Source organism: Oncorhynchus tshawytscha, linkage group LG19 (assembly GCF_018296145.1).
Source record: "Oncorhynchus tshawytscha isolate Ot180627B linkage group LG19, Otsh_v2.0, whole genome shotgun sequence".
NCBI classification, from domain to species: domain Eukaryota; kingdom Metazoa; phylum Chordata; class Actinopteri; order Salmoniformes; family Salmonidae; genus Oncorhynchus; species Oncorhynchus tshawytscha.
This window is the reverse complement of record NC_056447.1, coordinates 16778732-16803731: the sequence shown is the minus strand read 5'-3', so window position 1 is coordinate 16803731 and position 25000 is coordinate 16778732. Positions and strand designations below refer to the sequence as shown.

The 25000-nt window shown below is 45.5% G+C and overlaps 1 protein-coding gene across 4 annotated transcripts in view; it reads right to left on the bottom strand.

Annotated features, from left to right (window-relative positions):
• The window catches only part of LOC112238048 (cAMP and cAMP-inhibited cGMP 3',5'-cyclic phosphodiesterase 10A), a 62620-nt gene that overhangs the window by 29350 nt on the left and 8270 nt on the right, over positions 1–25000 (bottom strand). For all 4 annotated transcript variants that reach the window (XR_006079341.1, XM_042301376.1, XM_042301378.1 and 1 more), the window contains exons 2-6: positions 24967–25000; positions 20630–20679; positions 20054–20194; positions 3524–3685; positions 1990–2040 (exon numbers count right to left, since the gene is read on the bottom strand). The exon at positions 24967–25000 is cut by the window's right edge and continues 87 nt beyond it. Coding sequence is in view for 3 of the 4 variants with exons in the window: in XM_042301376.1 (XP_042157310.1) it covers positions 1990–2040; positions 3524–3685; positions 20054–20194; positions 20630–20679; positions 24967–25000 (438 nt within the window). In the remaining variant the exon portion in view is untranslated. The remainder of the gene's footprint in view (positions 1–1989; positions 2041–3523; positions 3686–20053; positions 20195–20629; positions 20680–24966) is intronic.

Genomic DNA, 25000 nt, shown 5'->3' with positions numbered 1-25000 from the left:
CCACAGACACAACCCTGTCCTAATGACCACAGACACAACCATGTCCCAATGACCAGACACAACCCTGTCCCAATGACCAAACACAACCCTGCCCCAACAACCAGACATAACCCTGTCCCAATGACCACAGACACAACCCTGTCCCAATGACCACAGACACAACCCTGTCCCAATGACCACAGCCACAACCCTGTCCCAATGACCACAGACACAACCCTGTCCCAATGACCACAGACACAACAATGTCCCAATGACCACAGACACAACAATGTCCCAATGACCAGACACAACCCTGTCCCAATGACCAGACACAACCCTGCCCCAACAACCAGACATAACCCTTTCCCAATGACCACAGACACAACCCTGTCCCAATGGCCACAGACACAACCCTGTCCCAATGACCACAGACACAACCCTGTCCCAATGACCAGACACAACCCTGTCCCAATGACCACAGACACAGCCCTGTCCCAATGACCACAGACACAACCTTGTCCCAATGACCACAGACACAACAATGTCCTAATGACCACAGACACAACCATGTCCCAATGACCAGACACAACCCTGTCCCAATGACCAAACACAACCCTGCCCCAACAACCAGACACAACCATGTCCCAATGACCACAGGCACAACCCTGTCCAAATGACCAGACACAACCCTGTCCCAATGACCACAGACACAACCCTGTCCCAATGACCACAGACACAACCCTGTCCCAATGACCACAGACACAACCCTGTCCAAATGACCAGACACAACCCTGTCCCAATGACCACAGGCACAACCCTGTCCAAATGACCAGACACAACCCTGTCCCAATGACCACAGACACAACCCTGTCCAAATGACCAGACACAACCCTGTCCCAATGACCACAGACACAACCCTGTCCAAATGACCAGACACAACCCTGTCCCAATGACCACAGACACAACCCTGTCCCAATGACCACAGACACAACCCTGTCCCAATGTCCACAGACACAGCCCTGTCCCAATGACCACAGACACAACCCTGTCCCAATGACCACAGACACAACCCTGTCTCAATGACCACAGACACAACCCTGTCCCAATGACCACAGGCACAACCCTGTCCAAATGACCAGACACAACCCTGTCCAAATGACCAGACACAACCCTGTCCCAATGACCACAGACACAACCCTGTCCAAATGACCAGACACAACCCTGTCCCAATGACCACAGGCACAACCCTGTCCAAATGACCAGACACAACCCTGTCCCAATGACCACAGACACAACCCTGTCCAAATGACCAGACACAACCCTGTCCCAATGACCAGACACAACCCTGTCCCAATGACCACAGACACGACCCTGTCCCAATGACCACAGACACAACCCTGTCCAAATGACCAGACACAACCCTGTCTCAATGACCACAGACACGACCCTGTCCCAATGACCACAGACACAACCCTGTCCCAATGACCACAGGCACAACCCTGTCCAAATGACCAGACACAACCCTGTCCAAATGACCAGACACAACCCTGTCCAAATGACCAGACACAACCCTGTCCCAATGACCACAGACACAACCCTGTCCCAATGACCACAGACACAACCCTGTCCAAATGACCAGACACAACCCTGTCTCAATGACCACAGACACGACCCTGTCCCAATGACCACAGACACAACCCTGTCCCAATGACCACAGACACAACCCTGTCCCAATGACCACAGACACAACCCTGTCCCAATGACCACAGACACAACCCTGTCCCAATGACCACAGACACAACCCTGTCCCAATGACCACAGACACAACCCTGTCCCAATGACCACAGACACAACCCTGTCCCAATGACCACAGACACAACCCTGCTCCTTATCATGTATCAAGAAGTGTGTTATCGAGCTTTTGTAACCAAATACACCTGACAACATCACATACGGAAACATTTCTTATGAATGAAAAAAAACACATATGTCAAATAATGCAATGCTCACCTGTACTTGGTGAATAGCTACAGATGCCCATGCTAAACTCGCCGTCGCAACCTTTAAGAAAATCATTATTATTTATATATTTATTTCATTATTATTTATACAATTATCTCACAGGAATAAATGCACATAAACTAACATTTCTGTAAATGTTATTTATATTTAGCCAGCTGGCTAGTTTTCATCTGTATTCCCTGGCTGACACTCCCATGTCTGTCCTCATCATGTGTGTTCATCCAACCTCATGTCCTCTCCAATAATGACTGGTACATAATATCCCAGGAGGCAAAACGGGTTGAAAAGACGTCAATACAACACAATTATGGTGACGTTCTTACAACGCTTATTTCCAACATCCTTTCCCGCTGGGAAGTGATATAATTAACCCCTCAGTGCCTGTCACCTAAACGTGTCTATCTGTCCTCTGATGGGCTCATTAGGAGCTAATAGCAGAGTTGTAAAAACCTTGGTCTGTTCGTCAAGGACTCACTGACCGCTGTTCTCTTTACAAACTAATGGAGCTATAACAGGAAGTCATTGTCTAGTCCTTATGAACTAATGGAGCTATAACAGGAAGTCATTGTCTAGTCCTTATGAACTAATGGAGCTATAACAGGAAGTCATTGTCTAGTCCTTATGAACTAATGGAGCTATAACAGGAAGTCATTGACTAGTCCTTATGAACCAATGGAGCTATAACAGGAAGTAATTGTCTAGTCCTTATGAACTAATGGAGCTATAACAGGAAGTCACTGTTTAGTCCTTATGAACTAATGGAGCTATAACAGGAAGTCATTGTCTAGTCCTTATGAACTAATGGAGCTATAACAGGAAGTCATTGACTAGTCTTTATGAACCAATGGAGCTATAACAGGAAGTCATTGTCTCGTCCTCATGAACTAATGGAGCTATAACAGGAAGTCATTGTCTAGTCCTTATGAACTAATGGAGCTATAACAGGAAGTCATTGTCTAGTCCTTATGAACTAATGGAGCTATAACAGGAAGTCATTGTCTAGTCCTTATGAACTAATGGAGCTATAACAGGAAGTCATTGACTAGTCCTTATGAACCAATGGAGCTATAACAGGAAGTCATTGTCTCGTCCTCATGAACTAATGGAGCTATAACAGGAAGTCATTGTCTAGTCCTTATGAACTAATGGAGCTATAACAGGAAGTCATTGTCTCGTTCTTATAAACTAATGGAGACAAACAGGAAACCATTGCCTAGCTCTTAGCCTCTGTTGAGTCCCCAACAACTGGACGTTGTGGTTTTCAGGGGAAATGGAAAGCGAGCATGTGACAAAACTTCAGCTTTTGGACGTTAACAAAGCAACACTCCATCTTGACTCCTCCTCTACCTTTACTGGATTGGTCGAACACTGCAGAAGAGAACCTCCCCCGACAGGATCTGGTTTCATTGTGTTTCTTTTACGTCTGCTCCATAGGTTAGCTAGATGTAGACAGTCAAATCACCTCTAAGGCTGTTTGTGTGTGTGTGTGTCTGCGTGGGTGCGTGCTTGTGTGCGTGTGTACCTCCTGGTTGCTGATATTGAAGGGCTCGTGGCCTCTGTGCCGATGCAGCTCCAGGATAGCTATGAGGTCACCGATGGCCGTGAGGATGGGGAGGCACAGGACAGAGTGAACATGAATCCCTGAGTCTGAGTCCTGCCCTGTGCCTTCAGGGAAACGCTCGTCCTGGAGAGAGAGCGAGAAGAGGGAGAGCGAGAGCGTTAGGGTAAGGGCTAGTGTTTTGGGTTAGGTTAAGGGTTAGTGTTTTGGGTTAGGGTGAGGGCTAGTGTTTTGGGTTTGGATAAGGGTTAGTGTTGTGGGTTAGGGTAAGGGTTAGTGTTGTGGGTTAGGGTGAGGGCTAGTGTTTTGGCTTAGGGTAAGGGCTAGTGTTGTGGGTTAGGGTAAGGGCTAGTGTTTTGGGTTAGAGTAATGGCAAGTGTTTGGGTTAGGTTAAGGGTTAGTGTTTTGGGTTAGGTTAAGGGCTAGTGTTTTGGGTTAGGATAAGGGTTAGTGTTTTGGGTTAGGGTAAGGGTTAGTGTTTTGGGTTAGGGTGAGGGCTAGTGTTTTGGGTTAGGGTGAGGGCTAGTGTTTTGGGTTAGGGTGAGGGCTAGTGTTTTGGCTTAGGGTAAGGGCTAGTGTTGTGGGTTAGGGTAAGGGCTAGTGTTTTGGGTTAGAGTAATGGCAAGTGTTTGGGTTAGGTTAAGGGTTAGTGTTTTGGGTTAGGTTAAGGGCTAGTGTTTTGGGTTAGGATAAGGGTTAGTGTTTTGGGTTAGGGTAAGGGTTAGTGTTTTGGGTTAGGGTGAGGGCTAGTGTTTTGGGTTTGGATAAGGGTTAGTGTTTTGGCTTAGGGTAAGGTCTAGTGTTGTGGGTTAGGGTAAGGGCTAGTGTTTTGGGTTAGAGTAATGGCTAGTGTTTGGGTTAGGTTAAGGGTTAGTGTTTTGGGTTAGGTTAAGGGCTAGTGTTTTGGGTTAGGATAAGGGTTAGTGTTTTGGCTTAGGGTAAGGGCTAGTGTTTTGGGTTAGGGTAAGGGCTAGTGTTTTGGGTTTGGATAAGGGTTAGTGTTTTGGGTTAAGGTAAGGGTTAGTGTGTTGGTTTAGTGTTTTCGGTTAGGATAAGGGTTAGTGTTTTGTTTTAGTATTTTGGGTTAGGATAAGGGTTAGTGTTTTGGGTTTGGGTAAGTGTTAGTGTTTTGGGGTTAGAATAAGGTTTAGTGTTTTGGGTTAGGATAGAGGTTAGTGTTTTGGCTTAGGGTAAGGGTTAGTATTTTGGCTTAGGGTAAGGGCTAGTGTTTTGGGTTAGGGTAAGGGTTAGTGTTTTGGGTAAGGGTTAGTGTTTTAGGTTAGGGTTTTGGCTTAGGGTAAGGGTTAGTGTTTTGGCTTAGGGTAAGGGTTCGTGTTTTGGGTTAGGGTGAGGTTAGTGTTTTGGGTTAGGGAAAGGGTTAGTGTTTTGGCTTAGGGTAAATATTAGTGTTTTGGGTTAGGGTAAGGGTTAGTGTTTTGGGTTAGGGTTTTGGCTTAGGGTAAGGGATAGTGTTTTGGCTTAGGGTAAGGGTTAGTGTTTTGGCTTAGGGTAAGGGTTCGTGTTTTGGGTTAGGAAAGGATTAGTGTTTTGGCTTAGGGTTTTGGCTTAGGGTGAGTGTTTTTGGTTAGGGTAAGGGTTAGTGTTTTGGGTTAGGGTAAGGGTTAGTGTTTTGGGTTAGGGTAAGGGTTAGTGTTTTGGGTTAGGGTAAGGGTTGGTGTTTTGGTTTAGGGTTAGTGTTTTGGCTTAGGGTAAGGATTAGTGTTTTGGCTTAGGGTAACGGTGAGTGTTTTTGGTTAGGGTAAGGGTTAGTGTTTTGGGTTAGGGTAAGGGTTAGTGTTTTGGCTTAGGGTAAAGAATTAGTGTTTTGGGTAAGGGTAAGGGTTGGTGTTTTGGCTTAGGGTAAGGGCTAGTGTTTTGGGTTAGGGTAAGGGCTAGTGTTTTGGGTTTGGATAAGGGTACGGGTTTTGGGTTAAGGTAAGGGTTAGTGTGTTGGTTTAGTGTTTTCGATTAGGATAAGGGTTAGTGTTTTGTTTTAGTATTTTGGGTTAGGATAAGGGTTAGTGTTTTGGGTTTGGGTAAGGGTTAGTGTTTTGGGTTAGGGTAAGGGTTAGTGTTTTGGCTTAGGGTAAGGATTAGTGTTTTGGCTTAGGGTAAGGGTTAGTGTTTTTGGTTAGGGTAAGGGTTAGTGTTTTGGGTTAGGGTAAGGGTTAGGGTGAGGTTAGTATTTTGGGTTAGGGTGAGAGTTAGTATTTTGGGTTAGGGTGAGGGTTAGTGTTTTGGGTTAGGGTGAGGTTAGTGTTTTGGGTTAGGGTAAGGGTTAGTGTTTTGGGTTAGGGTAAGGGTGAGTGTTTTGGGTTAGGGTAAGGGTTAGTGTTTTGGGTTAGTTTAAGGGTTAGTGTTTGGGTTAGGGTTAGTGTTAGTGTTTTGGTTTAGGGTTAGTGTTTTGGCTTAGGGTAGGATTAGTGTTTTGGCTTAGGGTAAGTGTTAGTGTTTTTGGTTAGGGTAAGGGTTAGTGTTTTGGGTTAGGGTAAGGGTTAGGGTGAGGGTTAGTATTTTGGGTTAGGGTGAGAGTTAGTATTTTGGGTTAGGGTGAGGGTTAGTGTTTTGGGTGAGGGTTAGTGTTTTGGGTTAGGGTAAGGGTTAGTGTTTTGGCTTAGGGTAACGGTGAGTGTTTTTGGTTAGGGTAAGGGTTAGTGTTTTGGGTTAGGGTAAGGGTTAGTGTTTTGGCTTAGGGTAAAGAATTAGTGTTTTGGGTAAGGGTAAGGGTTGGTGTTTTGGCTTAGGGTAAGGGCTAGTGTTTTGGGTTAGGGTAAGGGCTAGTGTTTTGGGTTTGGATAAGGGTTTTGCGTTAAGGTAAGGGTTAGTGTGTTGGTTTAGTGTTTTCGATTAGGATAAAGGGTTAGTGTTTTGTTTTAGTATTTTGGGTTAGGATAAGGGTTAGTGTTTTGGGTTTGGGTAAGGGTTAGTGTTTTGGGTTAGGGTAAGGGTTAGTGTTTTGGCTTAGGGTAAGGATTAGTGTTTTGGCTTAGGGTAGGGTTAGTGTTTTGGTTAGGGTAAGGGTTAGTGTTTTGGGTTAGGGTAAGGGTTAGGGTGAGGGTTAGTATTTTGGGTTAGGGTGAGAGTTAGTATTTTGGGTGAGGGTTAGTGTTTTGGGTTAGGGTGAGGGTTAGTGTTTTGGGTTAGGGTAAGGGTTAGTGTTTTGGGTTAGGGTAAGGGTTAGTGTTTTGGGTTAGGGTAAGGGTTAGTGTTTTGGGTTAGTTTAAGGGTTAGTGTTTCGGGTTAGGGTTAGTGTTAGTGTTTTGGTTTAGGGTTAGTGTTTTGGCTTAGGGTAGGATTAGTGTTTTGGCTTAGGGTAAATATTAGTGTTTTGGGTTAGGGTAGGGTTAGTGTTTTGGGTTAGGGTTTTGGCTTAGGGTAAGGGATAGTGTTTTGGCTTAGGGTAGGGTTAGTGTTTTGGCTTAGGGTAGGGTTCGTGTTTTGGGTTAGGGTGAGGGTTCGTGTTTTGGGTTAGGGAAAGGGTTAGTGTTTTGGCTTAGGGTAAATATTAGTGTTTTGGCTTAGGGTAAGGATTAGTGTTTTGGCTTAGGGTAACGGTGAGTGTTTTTGGTTAGGGTAAGGGTTAGTGTTTTGGGTTAGGGTAAGGGTTAGTGTTTTGGGTAAGGGTTAGTGTTTTGGGTTAGGGTAAGGGTTGGTGTTTTGGTTTAGGGTTAGTGTTTTGGCTTAGGGTAAGGATTAGTGTTTTGGCTTAGGGTAACGGTGAGTGTTTTTAGTTAGGGTAAGGGTTAGTGTTTTGGGTTAGGGTAAGGGTTAGTGTTTTGGCTTAGGGTAAAGAATTAGTGTTTTGGGTAAGGGTAAGGGTTGGTGTTTTGGCTTAGGGTAAGGGCTAGTGTTTTGGGTTAGGGTAAGGGCTAGTGTTTTGGGTTTGGATAAGGGTAAGGGTTTTGGGTTAAGGTAAGGGTTAGTGTGTTGGTTTAGTGTTTTCGATTAGGATAAGGGTTAGTGTTTTGTTTTAGTATTTTGGGTTAGGATAAGGGTTAGTGTTTTGGGTTTGGGTAAGGGTTAGTGTTTTGGGTTAGGGTAAGGGTTAGTGTTTTGGCTTAGGGTAAGGATTAGTGTTTTGGCTTAGGGTAAGGGTTAGTGTTTTTGGTTAGGGTAAGGGTTAGTGTTTTGGGTTAGGGTAAGGGTTAGGGTGAGGGTTAGTATTTTGGGTTAGGGTGAGAGTTAGTATTTTGGGTTAGGGTGAGGGTTAGTGTTTTGGGTTAGGGTGAGGGTTAGTGTTTTGGGTTAGGGTAAGGGTTAGTGTTTTGGGTTAGGGTAAGGGTTAGTGTTTTGGGTTAGGGTAAGGGTTAGTGTTTTGGGTTAGGGTAAGGGTTAGTGTTTCGGGTTAGGGTTAGTGTTAGTGTTTTGGTTTAGGGTTAGTGTTTTGGCTTAGGGTAAGGATTAGTGTTTTGGCTTAGGGTAAGGGTTAGTGTTTTTGGTTAGGGTAAGGGTTAGTGTTTTGGGTTAGGGTAAGGGTTAGGGTGAGGGTTAGTATTTTGGGTTAGGGTGAGAGTTAGTATTTTGGGTTAGGGTGAGGGTTAGTGTTTTGGTTGAGGTTAGTGTTTTGGGTTAGGGTAAGGGTTAGTGTTTTGGCTTAGGGTAACGGTGAGTGTTTTTGGTTAGGGTAAGGGTTAGTGTTTTGGGTTAGGGTAAGGGTTAGTGTTTTGGCTTAGGGTAAAGAATTAGTGTTTTGGGTAAGGGTAAGGGTTGGTGTTTTGGCTTAGGGTAAGGGCTAGTGTTTTGGGTTAGGGTAAGGGCTAGTGTTTTGGGTTTGGATAAGGGTAAGGGTTTTGCGTTAAGGTAAGGGTTAGTGTGTTGGTTTAGTGTTTTCGATTAGGATAAGGGTTAGTGTTTTGTTTTAGTATTTTGGGTTAGGATAAGGGTTAGTGTTTTGGGTTTGGGTAAGGGTTAGTGTTTTGGGTTAGGGTAAGGGTTAGTGTTTTGGCTTAGGGTAAGGATTAGTGTTTTGGCTTAGGGTAAGGGTTAGTGTTTTTGGTTAGGGTAGGGTTAGTGTTTTGGGTTAGGGTAAGGGTTAGGGTGAGGGTTAGTATTTTGGGTTAGGGTGAGAGTTAGTATTTTGGGTGAGGTTAGTGTTTTGGGTTAGGGTGAGGTTAGTGTTTTGGGTTAGGGTAAGGGTTAGTGTTTTGGGTTAGGGTAAGGGTTAGTGTTTTGGGTTAAGTAAGGGTTAGTGTTTTGGGTTAGTTTAAGGGTTAGTGTTTGGGTTAGGGTTAGTGTTAGTGTTTTGGTTTAGGGTTAGTGTTTTGGCTTAGGGTAGGATTAGTGTTTTGGCTTAGGGTAAGTGTTAGTGTTTTGGTTAGAAGTAAGGGTTAGTGTTTTGGGTTAGGGTAAGGGTTAGGGTGAGGGTTAGTATTTTGGGTTAGGGTGAGAGTTAGTATTTTGGGTTAGGGTGAGGGTTAGTGTTTTGGGTTAGGGTGAGGGTTAGTGTTTTGGGTTAGGGTAAGGGTTAGTGTTTCGGGTTAGGGTTAGTGTTTTGGTTTAGGGTTAGTGTTTTGGCTTAGGGTAAGGATTAGTGTTTTGGCTTAGGGTAAGGGCTAGTGTTTTGGGTTAGGGTAAGGGCTAGTGTTTTGGGTTAGGGTAAGGGCTAGTGTTTTGGGTTAGGTTAAGGGTTAGTGTTTTGGGTTAGGGTGAGGGCTAGTGTTTTGGGTTTGGATAAGGGTTAGTGTTTTGGCTTAGGGTAAGGGCTAGTGTTGTGGGTTAGGGTAAGGGCTAGTGTTTTGGGTTAGAGTAATGGCAAGTGTTTGGGTTAGGTTAAGGGTTAGTGTTTTGGGTTAGTAAGGGCTAGTGTTTTGGGTTAGGTTAAGGGCTAGTGTTTTGGGTTAGGATAAGGGTTAGTGTTTTGGGTTAGGGTAAGGGTTAGTGTTTTGGGTTAGGGTGAGGGCTAGTGTTTTGGGTTAGGGTGAGGGCTAGTGTTTTGGCTTAGGGTAAGGGCTAGTGTTGTGGGTTAGGGTAAGGGCTAGTGTTTTGGGTTAGAGTAATGGCAAGTGTTTGGGTTAGGTTAAGGGTTAGTGTTTTGGGTTAGGTTAAGGGCTAGTGTTTTGGGTTAGGATAAGGGTTAGTGTTTTGGGTTAGGAGTAGGGTTAGTGTTTTGGGTTAGGGTGAGGGCTAGTGTTTTGGGTTTGGATAAGGGTTAGTGTTTTGGCTTAGGGTAAGGTCTAGTGTTGTGGGTTAGGGTAAGGGCTAGTGTTTTGGGTTAGAGTAATGGCTAGTGTTTGGGTTAGGTTAAGGGTTAGTGTTTTGGGTTAGGTTAAGGGCTAGTGTTTTGGGTTAGGATAAGGGTTAGTGTTTTGGCTTAGGGTAAGGGCTAGTGTTTTGGGTTAGGGTAAGGGCTAGTGTTTTGGGTTTGGATAAGGGTTAGTGTTTTGGGTTAAGGTAAGGGTTAGTGTGTTGGTTTAGTGTTTTCGGTTAGGATAAGGGTTAGTGTTTTGGGTTTAAGGGTTAGTGTGTTGGTTTAGTGTTTTCGGTTAGGATAAGGGTTAGTGTTTTGTTTTAGTATTTTGGGTTAGGAAAGGGTTAGTGTTTTGGGTTTGGGTAAGTGTAAGTGTTTGGGGTTAGAATAAGGTTTAGTGTTTTGGGTTAGGATAGAGGTTAGTGTTTTGGCTTAGGGTAAGGGTTAGTATTTTGGCTTAGGGTAAGGGCTAGTGTTTTGGGTTAGGAGTAAGGGTTAGTGTTTTGGGTAAGGGTTAGTGTTTTAGGTTAGGGTTTTGGCTTAGGGTAAGGATTAGTGTTTTGGCTTAGGGTAAGGGTTCGTGTTTTGGGTTAGGGTGAGGGTTAGTGTTTTGGGTTAGGGAAAGGGTTAGTGTTTTGGCTTAGGGTAAATATTAGTGTTTTGGGTTAGGGTAAGGGTTAGTGTTTTGGGTAAGGGTTAGTGTTTTAGGTTAGGGTTTTGGCTTAGGGTAAGGGTTAGTGTTTTGGCTTAGGGTAAGGGTTAGTGTTTTGGCTTAGGGTAAGGGTTCGTGTTTTGGGTTAGGGTCAGGGTTCGTGTTTTGGGTTAGGGAAAGGGTTAGTGTTTTGGCTTAGGGTAAATATTAGTGTTTTGGCTTAAGGTAAGGATTAGTGTTTTAGCTTAGGGTAACGGTGAGTGTTTTTGGTTAGGGTAAGGGTTAGTGTTTTGGGTTAGGGTAAGGGTTACTGTTTTGGGTTAGGGTAAGGGTTAGTGTTTTGGGTTAGGGTAAGGGTTAGTGTTTTGGCTTAGGGTAAAGAATTAGTGTTTTGGGTAAGGGTAAGGGTTGGTGTTTTGGCTTAGGGTAAGGGCTAGTGTTTTGGGTTAGGGTAAGGGCTAGTGTTTTGGGTTTGGATAAGGGTAAGGGTTTTGCGTTAAGGTAAGGGTTAGTGTGTTGGTTTAGTGTTTTCGATTAGGATAAGGGTTAGTGTTTTGTTTTTAGTATTTTGGGTTAGGATAAGGGTTAGTGTTTTGGGTTTGGGTAAGGGTTAGTGTTTTGGGTTAGGGTAAGGGTTAGTGTTTTGGGTTAGGGTTAGTGTTTTGGCTTAGGGTAAGGATTAGTGTTTTGGCTTAGGGGTAAGGGTTAGTGTTTTGGTTAGGGTAAGGGTTAGTGTTTTGGGTTAGGGTAAGGGTTAGTGTTTTGGGTTAGGGTTAGTGTTTTGGCTTAGGGTAAGGATTAGTGTTTTGGCTTAGGGTAAGGGTTAGTGTTTTTGGTTAGGGTAAGGGTTAGTGTTTTGGGTTAGGGTAAGGGTTAGGGTGAGGGTTAGTATTTTGGGTTAGGGTGAGAGTTAGTATTTTGGGTTAGGGTGAGGGTTAGTGTTTTGGGTTAGGGTGAGGGTTAGTGTTTTGGGTTAGGGTAAGGGTTAGTGTTTTGGGTTAGGGTAAGGGTTAGTGTTTCGGGTTAGGGTTAGTGTTTTGGTTTAGGGTTAGTGTTTTGGCTTAGGGTAAGGGTTAGTGTTTTTGGTTAGGGTAAGGTTAGTGTTTTGGGTTATGGTAAGGGTTAGTGTTTTGGGTTAGGGTAAGGGTTAGTGTTTTGGGTTAGGGTGAGCGTTAGTATTTTGGGTTAGGGTGAGGGTTAGTGTTTTGGGTTAGTGTTTAGGTTAGGGTAAGGGTTAGTGTTTTGGCTTAGGGTAAGGCTTAGTGTTTTGGGTTAGGGTAAGGTTTAGTGTTTTTGGTTAGGGTAAGGGTTAGTGTTTTGGGTTAGGAGTAGGGTTAGTGTTTTGGGTTAGGGTGAGGTTAGTGTTTTGGGTTAGGGTAAGCGCTAGTGTTTTGGGTTAAAGTGAGGTTAGTGCTTTGGGTTAGGGTAAGGGTTAGTGCTTTGGGTTAGGGTGAGGGTTAGTGCTTTGGGTTAGGGTAAGGGTTAGTGTTTTGGGTTAGGGTAAGGGTTAGTGTTTTGGGTTAGGGTGAGGGTTTTGGGTTAGGGTAAGGGTTAGTGTTTTGGGTTAGGGTGAGGGTTAGTGTTTTGGGTTAGGGTGAGGGTTAGTGTTTTGTTTTAGTATTTTGGGTTAGGATAAGGGTTAGTGTTTTGGGTTTGGGTAAGGGTTAGTGTTTTGGGTTAGGGTAAGGGTTAGTGTTTTGGGTTAGGGTTAGTGTTTTGGCTTAGGGTAGGATTAGTGTTTTGGCTTAGGGTAAGGGTTAGTGTTTTTGGTTAGGGTAAGGGTTAGTGTTTTGGGTTAGGAGTAAGGGTTTTGCGTTAAGGTAGGGTTAGTGTGTTGGTTTAGTGTTTTCGATTAGGATAAGGGTTAGTGTTTTGTTTTAGTATTTTGGGTTAGGATAAGGGTTAGTGTTTTGGGTTTGGGTAAGGGTTAGTGTTTTGGGTTAGGGTAAGGGTTAGTGTTTTGGGTTAGGGTTAGTGTTTTGGCTTAGGGTAGGATTAGTGTTTTGGCTTAGGGTAAGGGTTAGTGTTTTTGGTTAGGGTAAGGGTTAGTGTTTTGGGTTAGGGTAAGGGTTAGGGTGAGGTTAGTATTTTGGGTTAGGGTGAGAGTTAGTATTTTGGGTTAGGGTGAGGTTAGTGTTTTGGGTTAGGGTGAGGGTTAGTGTTTTGGGTTAGGGTAAGGGTTAGTGTTTTGGGTTAGGGTAAGGGTTAGTGTTTCGGGTTAGGGTTAGTGTTTTGGTTTAGGGTTAGTGTTTTGGCTTAGGGTAGGGTTAGTGTTTTTAGTTAGGGTAACGGTTAGTGTTTTGGGTTATGGTAAGGGTTAGTGTTTTGGGTTAGGGTAAGGGTTAGTGTTTTGGGTTAGGGTGAGCGTTAGTATTTTGGGTTAGGGTGAGGTTAGTGTTTTGGGTTAGTGTTTTGGGTTAGGGTAAGGGTTAGTGTTTTGGCTTAGGGTAAGGCTTAGTGTTTTGGGTTAGGGTAAGGTTTAGTGTTTTTGGTTAGGGTAAGGGTTAGTGTTTTGGGTTAGGGTAAGGGTTAGTGTTTTGGGTTAGGGTAAGGGCTAGTGTTTTGGGTTTGGATAAGGGTTAGTGTTTTGGGTTAAGGTAAGGGTTAGTGTTTTGTTTTAGTATTTTGGGTTAGGATAAGGGTTAGTGTTTTGGGTTTGGGTAAGTGTTAGTGTTTTGGGGTTAGAATAAGGTTTAGTGTTTTGGGTTAGGATAGAGGTTAGTGTTTTGGCTTAGGGTAAGGGTTAGTATTTTGGCTTAGGGTAAGGGCTAGTGTTTTGGGTTAGGGTAAGGGTTAGTGTTTTGGGTAAGGGTTAGTGTTTTAGGTTAGGGTTTTGGCTTAGGGTAGGGTTAGTGTTTTGGCTTAGGGTAAGGGTTCGTGTTTTGGGTTAGGGTGAGGTTAGTGTTTTGGGTTAGGGAAAGGGTTAGTGTTTTGGCTTAGGGTAAATATTAGTGTTTTGGGTTAGGGTAGGGTTAGTGTTTTGGGTAAGGGTTAGTGTTTTAGGTTAGGGTTTTGGCTTAGGGTAAGGGTTAGTGTTTTGGCTTAGGGTAAGGGTTAGTGTTTTGGCTTAGGGTAAGGGTTCGTGTTTTGGGTTAGGGTGAGGTTCGTGTTTTGGGTTAGGGAAAGGGTTAGTGTTTTGGCTTAGGGTAAATATTAGTGTTTTGGCTTAGGGTAAGGATTAGTGTTTTGGCTTAGGGTAACGGTGAGTGTTTTGGTTAGGGTAAGGGTTAGTGTTTTGGGTTAGGGTAAGGGTTACTGTTTTGGGTTAGGGTAAGGGTTAGTGTTTTGGGTTAGGGTAAGGGTTAGTGTTTTGGCTTAGGGTAAAGAATTAGTGTTTTGGGTAAGGGTAAGGGTTGGTGTTTTGGCTTAGGGTAAGGGCTAGTGTTTTGGGTTAGGGTAAGGGCTAGTGTTTTGGGTTTGGATAAGGGTAAGGGTTTTGCGTTAAGGTAAGGGTTAGTGTGTTGGTTTAGTGTTTTCGATTAGGATAAGGGTTAGTGTTTTGTTTTAGTATTTTGGGTTAGGATAAGGGTTAGTGTTTTGGGTTTGGGTAAGGGTTAGTGTTTTGGGTTAGGGTAAGGGTTAGTGTTTTGGGTTAGGGTTAGTGTTTTGGCTTAGGGTAAGGATTAGTGTTTTGGCTTAGGGTAAGGGTTAGTGTTTTGGTTAGGGTAAGGGTTAGTGTTTTGGGTTAGGGTAAGGGTTAGGGTGAGGGTTAGTATTTTGGGTTAGGGTGAGAGTTAGTATTTTGGGTTAGGGTGAGGTTAGTGTTTTGGGTTAGGGTGAGGGTTAGTGTTTTGGGTTAGGGTAAGGGTTAGTGTTTTGGGTTAGGGTAAGGGTTAGTGTTTCGGGTTAGGGTTAGTGTTTTGGTTTAGGGTTAGTGTTTTGGCTTAGGGTAAGGGTTAGTGTTTTTGGTTAGGGTACGGTTAGTGTTTTGGGTTATGGTAAGGGTTAGTGTTTTGGGTTAGGGTAAGGGTTAGTGTTTTGGGTTAGGGTGAGCGTTAGTATTTTGGGTTAGGGTGAGGGTTAGTGTTTTGGGTTAGTGTTTTGGGTTAAATATTTTAAGGGTTAGTGTTTTGGCTTAGGGTAAGGCTTAGTGTTTTGGGTTAGGGTAAGGTTTAGTGTTTTTGGTTAGGGTAAGGGTTAGTGTTTTGGGTTAGGGTAAGGGTTAGTGTTTTGGGTTAGGGTGAGGTTAGTGTTTTGGGTTAGGGTAAGCGCTAGTGTTTTGGGTTAGGGTGAGGGTTAGTGCTTTGGGTTAGGGTAAGGGTTAGTGCTTTGGGTTAGGGTGAGGGTTAGTGCTTTGGGTTAGGGTAAGGGTTAGTGTTTTGGGTTAGGGTAAGGGTTAGTGTTTTGGGTTAGGGTGAGGGTTTTGGGTTAGGGTAAGGGTTAGTGTTTTGGGTTAGGGTGAGGTTAGTGTTTTGGGTTAGGGTGAGGTTAGTGTTTTGTTTTAGTATTTTGGGTTAGGATAAGGGTTAGTGTTTTGGGTTTGGGTAAGGGTTAGTGTTTTGGGTTAGGGTAAGGGTTAGTGTTTTGGGTTAGGGTTAGTGTTTTGGCTTAGGGTAAGGATTAGTGTTTTGGCTTAGGGCAAGGGTTAGTGTTTTTGGTTAGGGTAGGGTTAGTGTTTTGGGTTAGGGTAAGGGTTTTGCGTTAAGGTAAGGGTTAGTGTGTTGGTTTAGTGTTTTCGATTAGGATAAGGGTTAGTGTTTTGTTTTAGTATTTTGGGTTAGGATAAGGGTTAGTGTTTTGGGTTTGGGTAAGGGTTAGTGTTTTGGGTTAGGGTAAGGGTTAGTGTTTTGGGTTAGGGTTAGTGTTTTGGCTTAGGGTAGGATTAGTGTTTTGGCTTAGGGTAAGGGTTAGTGTTTTGGTTAGGGTAAGGGTTAGTGTTTTGGGTTAGGGTAAGGGTTAGGGTGAGGGTTAGTATTTTGGGTTAGGGTGAGAGTTAGTATTTTGGGTTAGGGTGAGGGTTAGTGTTTTGGGTTAGGGTGAGGGTTAGTGTTTTGGGTTAGGGTAAGGGTTAGTGTTTTGGGTTAGGGTAAGGGTTAGTGTTTCGGGTTAGGGTTAGTGTTTTGGTTTAGGGTTAGTGTTTTGGCTTAGGGTAAGGGTTAGTGTTTTTGGTTAGGGTAACGGTTAGTGTTTTGGGTTATGGTAAGGGTTAGTGTTTTGGGTTAGGGTAAGGGTTAGTGTTTTGGGTTAGGGTGAGCGTTAGTATTTTGGGTTAGGGTGAGGTTAGTGTTTTGGGTTAGTGTTTTGTTAGTGTTTTGGGTTAGGGTAAGGGTTAGTGTTTTGGCTTAGGGTAAGGCTTAGTGTTTTGGGTTAGGGTAAGGTTTAGTGTTTTGGTTAGGGTAAGGGTTAGTGTTTTGGGTTAGGGTAAGGGTTAGTGTTTTGGGTTAGGGTAAGGGCTAGTGTTTTGGGTTAGGTAAGGGTTAGTGTTTTGGGTTAAGGTTAGTAAGGGTTAGTGTTTTGTTGGTTTTTAGGTTAGGATAAGGGTTAGTGTATTTTTTAGGGTTAGTGGGTGTAAGTGTTAGTGTTTTGGGGTTAGAATAAGGTTTAGTGTTTTGGGTTAGGATAGGTTAGTGTTTTGGCTTAGGGTAAGGGTTAGTATTTTGGCTTAGGGTAAGGGCTAGTGTTTTGGGTTAGGGTAAGGGTTAGTGTTTTGGGTTAGGGTTAGTGTTTTAGGTTAGGGTTTTGGCTTAGGGTAGGGTTAGTGTTTTGGCTTAGGGTAAGGGTTCGTGTTTTGGGTTAGGGTGAGGGTTAGTGTTTTGGGTTAGGGAAAGGGTTAGTGTTTTGGCTTAGGTAAATATTAGTGTTTTGGGTTAGGGTAAGGGTTAGTGTTTTGGGTAAGGGTTAGTGTTTTAGGTTAGGGTTTTGGCTTAGGGTAAGGGTTAGTGTTTTGGCTTAGGGTAAGGGTTAGTGTTTTGGCTTAGGGTAAGGGTTCGTGTTTTGGGTTAGGGTGAGGGTTCGTGTTTTGGGTTAGGGAAAGGGTTAGTGTTTTGGCTTAGGGTAAATATTAGTGTTTTGGCTTAGGGTAAGGATTAGTGTTTTGGCTTAGGGTAACGGTGAGTGTTTTTGGTTAGGGTAAGGGTTAGTGTTTTGGGTTAGGGTAAGGGTTACTGTTTTGGGTTAGGGGTAGGGTTAGTGTTTTGGGTTAGGGTAAGGGTTAGTGTTTTGGCTTAGGGTAAAGAATTAGTGTTTTGGGTAAGGGTAGGGTTGGTGTTTTGGCTTAGGGTAAGGGCTAGTGTTTTGGGTTAGGGTAAGGGCTAGTGTTTTGGGTTTGGATAAGGGTAAGGGTTTTGCGTTAAGGTAAGGGTTAGTGTGTTGGTTTAGTGTTTTCGATTAGGATAAGGGTTAGTGTTTTGTTTTAGTATTTTGGGTTAGGATAAGGGTTAGTGTTTTGGGTTTGGGTAGGGTTAGTGGTTAGTGTTTTGGGTTAGGGTTAAGGGTAGGATTAGTGTTTTGGGTTAGGGTAAGGGTTAGGGTGAGGGTTAGTATTTTGGGTTAGGGTGAGTAGTTAGTATTTTGGGTTAGGGTGAGGGTTAGTGTTTTGGGTTAGGGTGAGGTTAGTGTTTTGGGTTAGGGTAAGGGTTAGTGTTTTGGGTTAGGGTAAGGGTTAGTGTTTCGGGTTAGGGTTAGTGTTTTGGTTTAGGGTTAGTGTTTTGGCTTAGGGTAGGGTTAGTGTTTTTGGTTAGGGTAACGGTTAGTGTTTTGGGTTATGGTAAGGGTTAGTGTTTTGGGTTAGGGTAAGGGTTAGTGTTTTGGGTTAGGGTGAGCGTTAGTATTTTGGGTTAGGGTGAGGTTAGTGTTTTGGGTTAGTGTTTTGGGTTAGGGTAAGGGTTAGTGTTTTGGCTTAGGGTAAGGCTTAGTGTTTTGGGTTAGGGTAAGGTTTAGTGTTTTTGGTTAGGGTAAGGGTTAGTGTTTTGGGTTAGGGTAAGGGTTAGTGTTTTGGGTTAGGGTGAGGGTTAGTGTTTTGGGTTAGGGTAGCGCTAGTGTTTTGGGTTAGGGTGAGGGTTAGTGCTTTGGGTTAGGGTAAGGGTTAGTGCTTTGGGTTAGGGTGAGGGTTAGTGCTTTGGGTTAGGGTAAGGGTTAGTGTTTTGGGTTAGGGTAAGGGTTAGTGTTTTGGGTTAGGGTGAGGGTTTTGGGTTAGGGTAAGGGTTAGTGTTTTGGGTTAGGGTGAGGGTTAGTGTTTTGGGTTAGGGTGAGGGTTAGTGTTTTGTTTTAGTATTTTGGGTTAGGATAAGGGTTAGTGTTTTGGGTTTGGGTAAGGGTTAGTGTTTTGGGTTAGGGTAAGGGTTAGTGTTTTGGGTTAGGGTTAGTGTTTTGGCTTAGGGTAAGGATTAGTGTTTTGGCTTAGGGTAAGGGTTAGTGTTTTTGGTTAGGGTAAGGGTTAGTGTTTTGGGTTAGGGTAAGGGTTTTGCGTTAAGGTAAGGGTTAGTGTGTTGGTTTAGTGTTTTCGATTAGGATAAGGGTTAGTGTTTTGTTTTAGTATTTTGGGTTAGGATAAGGGTTAGTGTTTTGGGTTTGGGTAAGGGTTAGTGTTTTGGGTTAGGGTAAGGGTTAGTGTTTTGGGTTAGGGTTAGTGTTTTGGCTTAGGTAGGATTAGTGTTTTGGCTTAGGGTAAGGGTTAGTGTTTTTGGTTAGGGTAAGGGTTAGTGTTTTGGGTTAGGGTAAGGGTTAGGGTGAGGGTTAGTATTTTGGGTTAGGGTGAGAGTTAGTATTTTGGGTTAGGGTGAGGGTTAGTGTTTTGGGTTAGGGTGAGGTTAGTGTTTTGGGTTAGGGTAAGGGTTAGTGTTTTGGGTTAGGGTAAGGGTTAGTGTTTCGGGTTAGGGTTAGTGTTTTGGTTTAGGGTTAGTGTTTTGGCTTAGGGTAAGGGTTAGTGTTTTTGGTTAGGGTAACGGTTAGTGTTTTGGGTTATGGTAAGGGTTAGTGTTTTGGGTTAGGGTAAGGGTTAGTGTTTTGGGTTAGGGTGAGCGTTAGTATTTTGGGTTAGGGTGAGGTTAGTGTTTTGGGTTAGTGTTTTGGGTTAGGGTAAGGGTTAGTGTTTTGGCTTAGGGTAAGGCTTAGTGTTTTGGGTTAGGGTAAGGTTTAGTGTTTTTGGTTAGGGTAAGGGTTAGTGTTTTGGGTTAGGGTAAGGGTTAGTGTTTTGGGTTAGGGTGAGGGTTAGTGTTTTGGGTTAGGGTAGCGCTAGTGTTTTGGGTTAGGGTGAGGGTTAGTGCTTTGGGTTAGGGTAAGGGTTAGTGCTTTGGGTTAGGGTGAGGGTTAGTGCTTTGGGTTAGGGTAAGGGTTAGTGTTTTGGGTTAGGGTAAGGGTTAGTGTTTTGGGTTAGGGTGAGGGTTTTGGGTTAGGGTAAGGGTTAGTGTTTTGGGTTAGGGTGAGGGTTAGTGTTTTGGGTTAGGGTGAGGGTTAGTGTTTTGTTTTAGTATTTTGGGTTAGGATAAGGGTTAGTGTTTTGGGTTTGGGTAAGGGTTAGTGTTTTGGGTTAGGGTAAGGGTTAGTGTTTTGGGTTAGGGTTAGTGTTTTGGCTTAGGGTAAGGATTAGTGTTTTGGCTTAGGGTAAGGGTTAGTGTGTTTTGGTTAGGGTAAGGGTTAGTGTTTTGGGTTAGGGTAAGGGTTTTGCGTTAAGGTAAGGGTTAGTGTGTTGGTTTAGTGTTTTCGATTAGGATAAGGGTTAGTGTTTTGTTTTAGTATTTTTAGGGTTAGGATAAGGGTTAGTGTTTTGGTTAGTGTTTTGGGTAAGGGTTAGTGTTTTGGGTTAGGGTAAGGGTTAGTGTTTTGGGTTAGGGTTAGTGTTTTGGCTTAGGGTAAGGATTAGTGTTTTGGCTTAGGAGGTAGGGTTAGTGTTTTTGGTTAGGGTAAGGGTTAGTGTTTTGGGTTAGGGGTAAGGGTTAGGGTGAGGTTAGTATTTTGGGTTAGGGTGAGAGTTAGTATTTTGGGTTAGGGTGAGGGTTAGTGTTTTGGGTTAGGGTGAGGGTTAGTGTTTTGGGTTAGGGTAAGGGTTAGTGTTTTGGGTTAGGTTAGTAAGGGTTAGTGTTTCGGGTTAGTGTTTTGGTTTAGGGTTAGTGTTTTGGCTTAGGGTAAGGGTTAGTGTTTTTGGTTAGGGTAACGGTTAGTGTTTTGGGTTATGGTAAGGGTTAGTGTTTTGGGTTAGGGTAAGGGTTAGTGTTTTGGGTTAGGGTGAGCGTTAGTATTTTGGGTTAGAGTGGGTTAGTGTTTTGGGTTAGTGTTTTGGCTTAGGGTAAGGCTTAGTGTTTTGGGTTAGGGTAAGGGTTAGTGTTTTGGGTTAGGGTAAGGGTTAGTGTTTTGGGTTAGGGTGAGGGTTAGTGTTTTGGGTTAGGGTAAGCGCTAGTGTTTTGGGTTAGGGTGAGGGTTAGTGTTTTGGGTTAGGGTAGGGTTAGTGCTTTGGGTTAGGGTTAGTGCTTTGGGTTAGGGTGAGGGTTAGTGCTTTGGGTTAGGGTAAGGGTTAGTGTTTTGGGTTAGGGTAAGGGTTAGTGTTTTGGGTTAGGGTAAAGGATTAGTGTTTTGGCTTAGGGTAAGGTTTAGTGTTTTTGGTTAGGGTAAGGGTTAGTGTTTTGGGTTAGGGTAAGGGTTAGTGTTTTGGGTTAGGGTGAGGGTTAGTGTTTTGGGTTAGGGTAAGGTTTAGGTGTATTTATAGTATGCTGAATCTCACCCCTGTGATGTCCTCTACTAGCAGTATTTTGCGTGTTGTGGCGACATGAGCGGCGATGGTGGTCCCAAACGTGATGGGACCAGCTGGGATGAAGGTGGGAGGACCGTCCTTAGCCCCCGCCGGTTTAAACAAACACAAGCTCTGAGGAAGGACCAGAGAGAAATCAACACGGATACACTACATCCGTTAGTCATGTAGCAGACGCTGTTATTCAGAGCCACGTACAGTAGTGCATTAATGTTAAAATGGCTAGGTGAGACGACCACCTATCCCAATTATAGTAAATACACACTAATCACTAATCACTATAGATTAGTACACACTAATCACTATAGATTAGTACACACTAATCACTAATCACTATAGATTTAGAATAGAATAGAATTTACACTCTGAGACCCAGTAGAATTGACTGTTATTTTAATGAATGATTTACCGAGATTTATTCTTGAGGATATACATTGTTAATGCCCCATTATTAACTAAGGATTGTGGCTTTAACACTCATCACTCACTAGACCAGATCAGTGGAGCTCAGAGTAGTTGATCTGACGAGACAGTATGCGGTTCACTTACATTGTTGCATTCTCCCAAGTGGTAAAGTGCAAATCCGTCTGCTTTCGTGGCTGTTCGAAGACAAGAGATGTGTGACAGTTACAATCTGTAGTTATACAGATGGGTTGGTGTACAGTACGTACTGTGTGTTACGTGGTGGAGCGCAGGGAGGGGGCAGGGTGGAGCGCAGGAAGGGGGCAGGGTGGAGCGCAGGAAGGGGGCAGGGTGGAGCGCAGGAAGGGGGCAGGGTGGAGCGCAGGGATGAGAGGGCAGGGAGGGGGCAGGGTGGAGCGCAGGGATGAGAGGGCCGGGTGGAGTGCAGGGGAGGGGGCAGGGTGGAGCGCAGGGAGGGGGCAGGGTGGAGCGCAGGAAGGGGGCAGGGTGGAGCGCAGGGAGGGGGGCAGGGTGGAGTGCAGGGAGGGGGCAGGGTGGAGTGCAGGAGGGGGCAGGGTGGAGCGCAGGAAGGGGGCAGGGTGGAGCGCAGGGATGAGAGGGCAGGGAGGGGGGCAGGGTGGAGCGCAGGGATGAGAGGGCCGGGTGGAGTGCAGGGAGGGGGGCAGGGTGGAGCGCAGGGAGGGGGCAGGGTGGAGCGCAGGGAGGGGGCAGGGTGGAGTGCAGGGAGGGGGCAGGGTGGAGTGCAGGGATGAGAGGGCAGGGAGGGGGCAGAGTGGAGCGCAGGGATGAGAGGGCAGGGAGGGGGCAGGGTGGAGCGCAGGGATGAGAGGGCAGGGAGGGGGCAGGGTGGAGCGCAGGGATGAGAGGGCCGGGTGGAGTGCAGGGAGGGGGCAGGGTGGAGCGCAGGGAGGGGGCAGGGTGGAGCGCAGGGAGGGGGCAGGGTGGAGTGCAGGGAGGGGGCAGGGTGGAGTGCAGGGATGAGAGGGCAGGGAGGGGGCAGAGTGGAGCGCAGGGATGAGAGGGCAGGGAGGGGGCAGGGTGGAGAGCAGGGATGAGAGGGCCTGGTGGAGTGCAGGGAGGGGGCAGGGTGGAGCGCAGGGAGGGGGCAGGGTGGAGCGCAGGGAGGGGGCAGGGTGGAGCGCAGGGAGGGGGCAGGGTGGAGTGCAGGGATGAGAGGGCAGGGAGGGGGCAGGGTGGAGCGCAGGGATGAGAGGGCCGGGTGGAGTGCAGGGAGGGGGCAGGGTGGAGCGCAGGGAGGGGGCAGGGTGGAGCGCAGGGATGAGAGGGCAGGGAGGGGGCAGGGTGGAGTGCAGGGATGAGAGTGCAGGGAGGGGGCAGGGTGGAGTGCAGGGAGGGGGCAGGGTGGAGCGCAGGGAGGGGGCAGGGTGGAGCGCAGGGAGGGGGCAGGGTGGAGCGCAAGGAGGGGGCAGGGTGGAGCGCAGGGAGGGGTGCAGGGTGGAGGCAGGGAGGGGGCAGAGTGGAGTGCAGGGAGGGGGCAGGGTGGAGTGCAGGGGGGGGGGCAGAGTGGAGCGCAGGGAGGGGGGCAGAGTGGAGCGCAGGGAGGGGGCAGAGTGGAGCGCAGGGAGGGGGGCAGAGTGGAGCGTAGGGAAAGCAGTGCACAGCCTGTCACATCCGATCCCCCCTTGCCACATCAGGGCACTGCGGCAATATAGAGCTTTGGGATATGTCTTCTATAACACACACACAACACAACATACACACACACACACACACACACGCAACACAACATACACACAGAGCTCTGCCACAGACAGAGACACTGCACCATGTTACACCACTGGTCCCAGTATAGTTAGTGTCAGTTTAGCCTGGTCCCAGTTCTGTATCATATAGCCTGGTCCCAGTTCTGTATCATATAGCCTGGTCCCAGTTCTGTATCATATAGCCTGGTCCCAGACCTGTTTAATATCTGTATCATATAGCCTGGTCCCAGATCTATTTAATATCTGTATCATATAGCCTGGTCCCAGACCTGTTTAATATCTGTATCATATAGCCTGGTCCCAGATCTGTATCATATAGCCTGGTCCCAGACCTGTTTAATATCTGTTTTCATATAGCCTGGTCCCAGTTCTGTATCATATAGCCTGGTCCCAGATCTGTATCCTATAGCCTGGTCCCAGACCTGTTTAATATCTGTATCCTATAGCCTGGTCCCAGACCTGTTTAATATCTGTATCATATAGCCTGGTCCCAGACCTGTTTAATATCTGTATCATATAGCCTGGTCCCAGATCTGTTTAATGTCTGTATCATATAGCCTGGTCCCAGACCTGTTTAATGTCTGTATCATATGAAACGGATATTAAACAGGTCCGGGACCAGGCTATATGATACAGATCTGGGACCAGGCTATATGATACAGATATTAAACAGGTCTGGGACCAGGCTATATGATACAGATCTGGGACCAGGCTATATGATACAGATCTGGGACCAGGCTATATGATACAGATATTAAACAGGTCTGGGACCAGGCTATATGATACAGATATTAAACAGGTCTGGGACCAGGCTATATGATACAGAACTGGGACCAGGCTATATGATACAGATATTAAACAGATCTGGGACCAGGCTATATGATACAGATATTAAACAGGTCTGGGACCAGGCTATATGATACAGATCTGGGACCAGGCTATATGATACAGATCTGGGACCAGGCTATATGATACAGATATTAGGTCTGGGACCAACAGGTCTGGGACCAGGCTATATGATACAGAACTGGGACCAGGCTATATGATACAGATATTAAACAGGTCTGGGACCAGGCTATATGATACAGAACTGGGACCAGGCTATATGATACAGAACTGGGACCAGGTTATATGATACAGAACTGGGACCAGGCTATATGATACAGATATTAAACAGGTCTGGGACCAGGCTATATGATACAGATCTGGGACCAGGCTATATGATACAGATCTGGGACCAGGCTATATGATACAGATCTTAAACAGGTCTGGGACCAGGCTATATGATACAGATCTGGGACCAGGCTATATGATACAGATATTAAACAGGTCTGGGACCAGGCTATATGATACAGATATTAAACAGGTCTGGGACCAGGCTATATGATACAGAACTGGGACCAGGCTATATGATACAGAACTGGGACCAGGCTATATGATACAGATCTGGGACCAGGCTATATGATACAGATATTAAACAGGTCTGGGACCAGGCTATATGATACAGATCTGGGACCAGGCTATATGATACAGATCTGGGACAGGCAGATACAGATCTGGGACCAGGCTATATGATACAGATATTAAACAGGTCTGGGACCAGGCTATATGATACAGATATTAAACAGGTCTGGGACCAGGCTATATGATACAGATCTGGGACCAGGCTATATGATACAAAACTGGGACCAGGCTATATGATACAGAACTGGGACCAGGCTATATGATACAGATCTGGGACCAGGCTATATGATACAGAACTGGGACCAGGCTATATGATACAGAACTGGGACCAGGCTATATGATACAGATCTGGGACCAGGCTATATGATACAGATCTGGGACCAGGCTATATGATACAGATCTGGGACCAGGCTATATGATACAGAACTGGGACCAGGCTATATGATACAGATCTGGGACCAGGTTAAACTGTCAGCTAACTGTGAGACATGGTGAAGCAGAGATCTACCAGGCAAATGCTGGCTACAAAGAGGGATCTACCTATCCGTTGTGTGTGCTATGTCTGTGTGTGTGCTATGTGTGTGTGTGTGTGTGTGCTATGTCTGTGTGTGTGCTATGTGTCTGTCTGTGTGTGTGTGTCTGTGCTATGTGTTGTGTGTGCTATGTGTGTGTATGTATGTCTGTCTGTCTGTGTGTGTGCGCTGTGTGTGTGTGTGTGTCTGTCTGTGTGTGTGTGTCTGTGCTGTGTGTGTGTGTGTGTGTGCTATGTGTTATGTGTATGTGTGTGTGTCTGTCTGTGTGTGTGCGCTGTGTGTGTGCTGGGTGTCTCTGTCTGTGTGTGTTATGTGTGTGTGTGTGTGCTACGTGTGTGTGTGCTATGTGTTGTGTGTTGTGTGTGTGTGTGTGTGCCTGTCTGTCTGTCTGTGTGTGCCATGTGTGTGTGTGTGTGTCTGTCTGTGTGTGCTGTGTGTGTGTGGTGTGTGTGTGCTGTGTGTGTGTGCTATGGGTGTGTGTGTGTGTGCTATGGGTGTGTGTGTGTGTTATGCTATGTGTGTGCTTTGTGTTATGAGTGTGTGTGTTTGCTATGTGTGTGTGTGTCTGCCTGTCTGTTTGTGTGTGTGTGTGTGTGTGCCATGTGTGTGTGTGTGTGTCTGTCTGTGTGTGTGTGTGCCATGTGTGTGTGTGTGTGTCTGTCTGTGTGTGTGCCATGTGTGTGTGTGTGTGTGTCTGTCTGTGTGTGTGTGCCATGTGTGTGTGTGTGTGTGTGTGACCCACCTGTTTTGATGATGGTGCACAAGTCATAGAATAG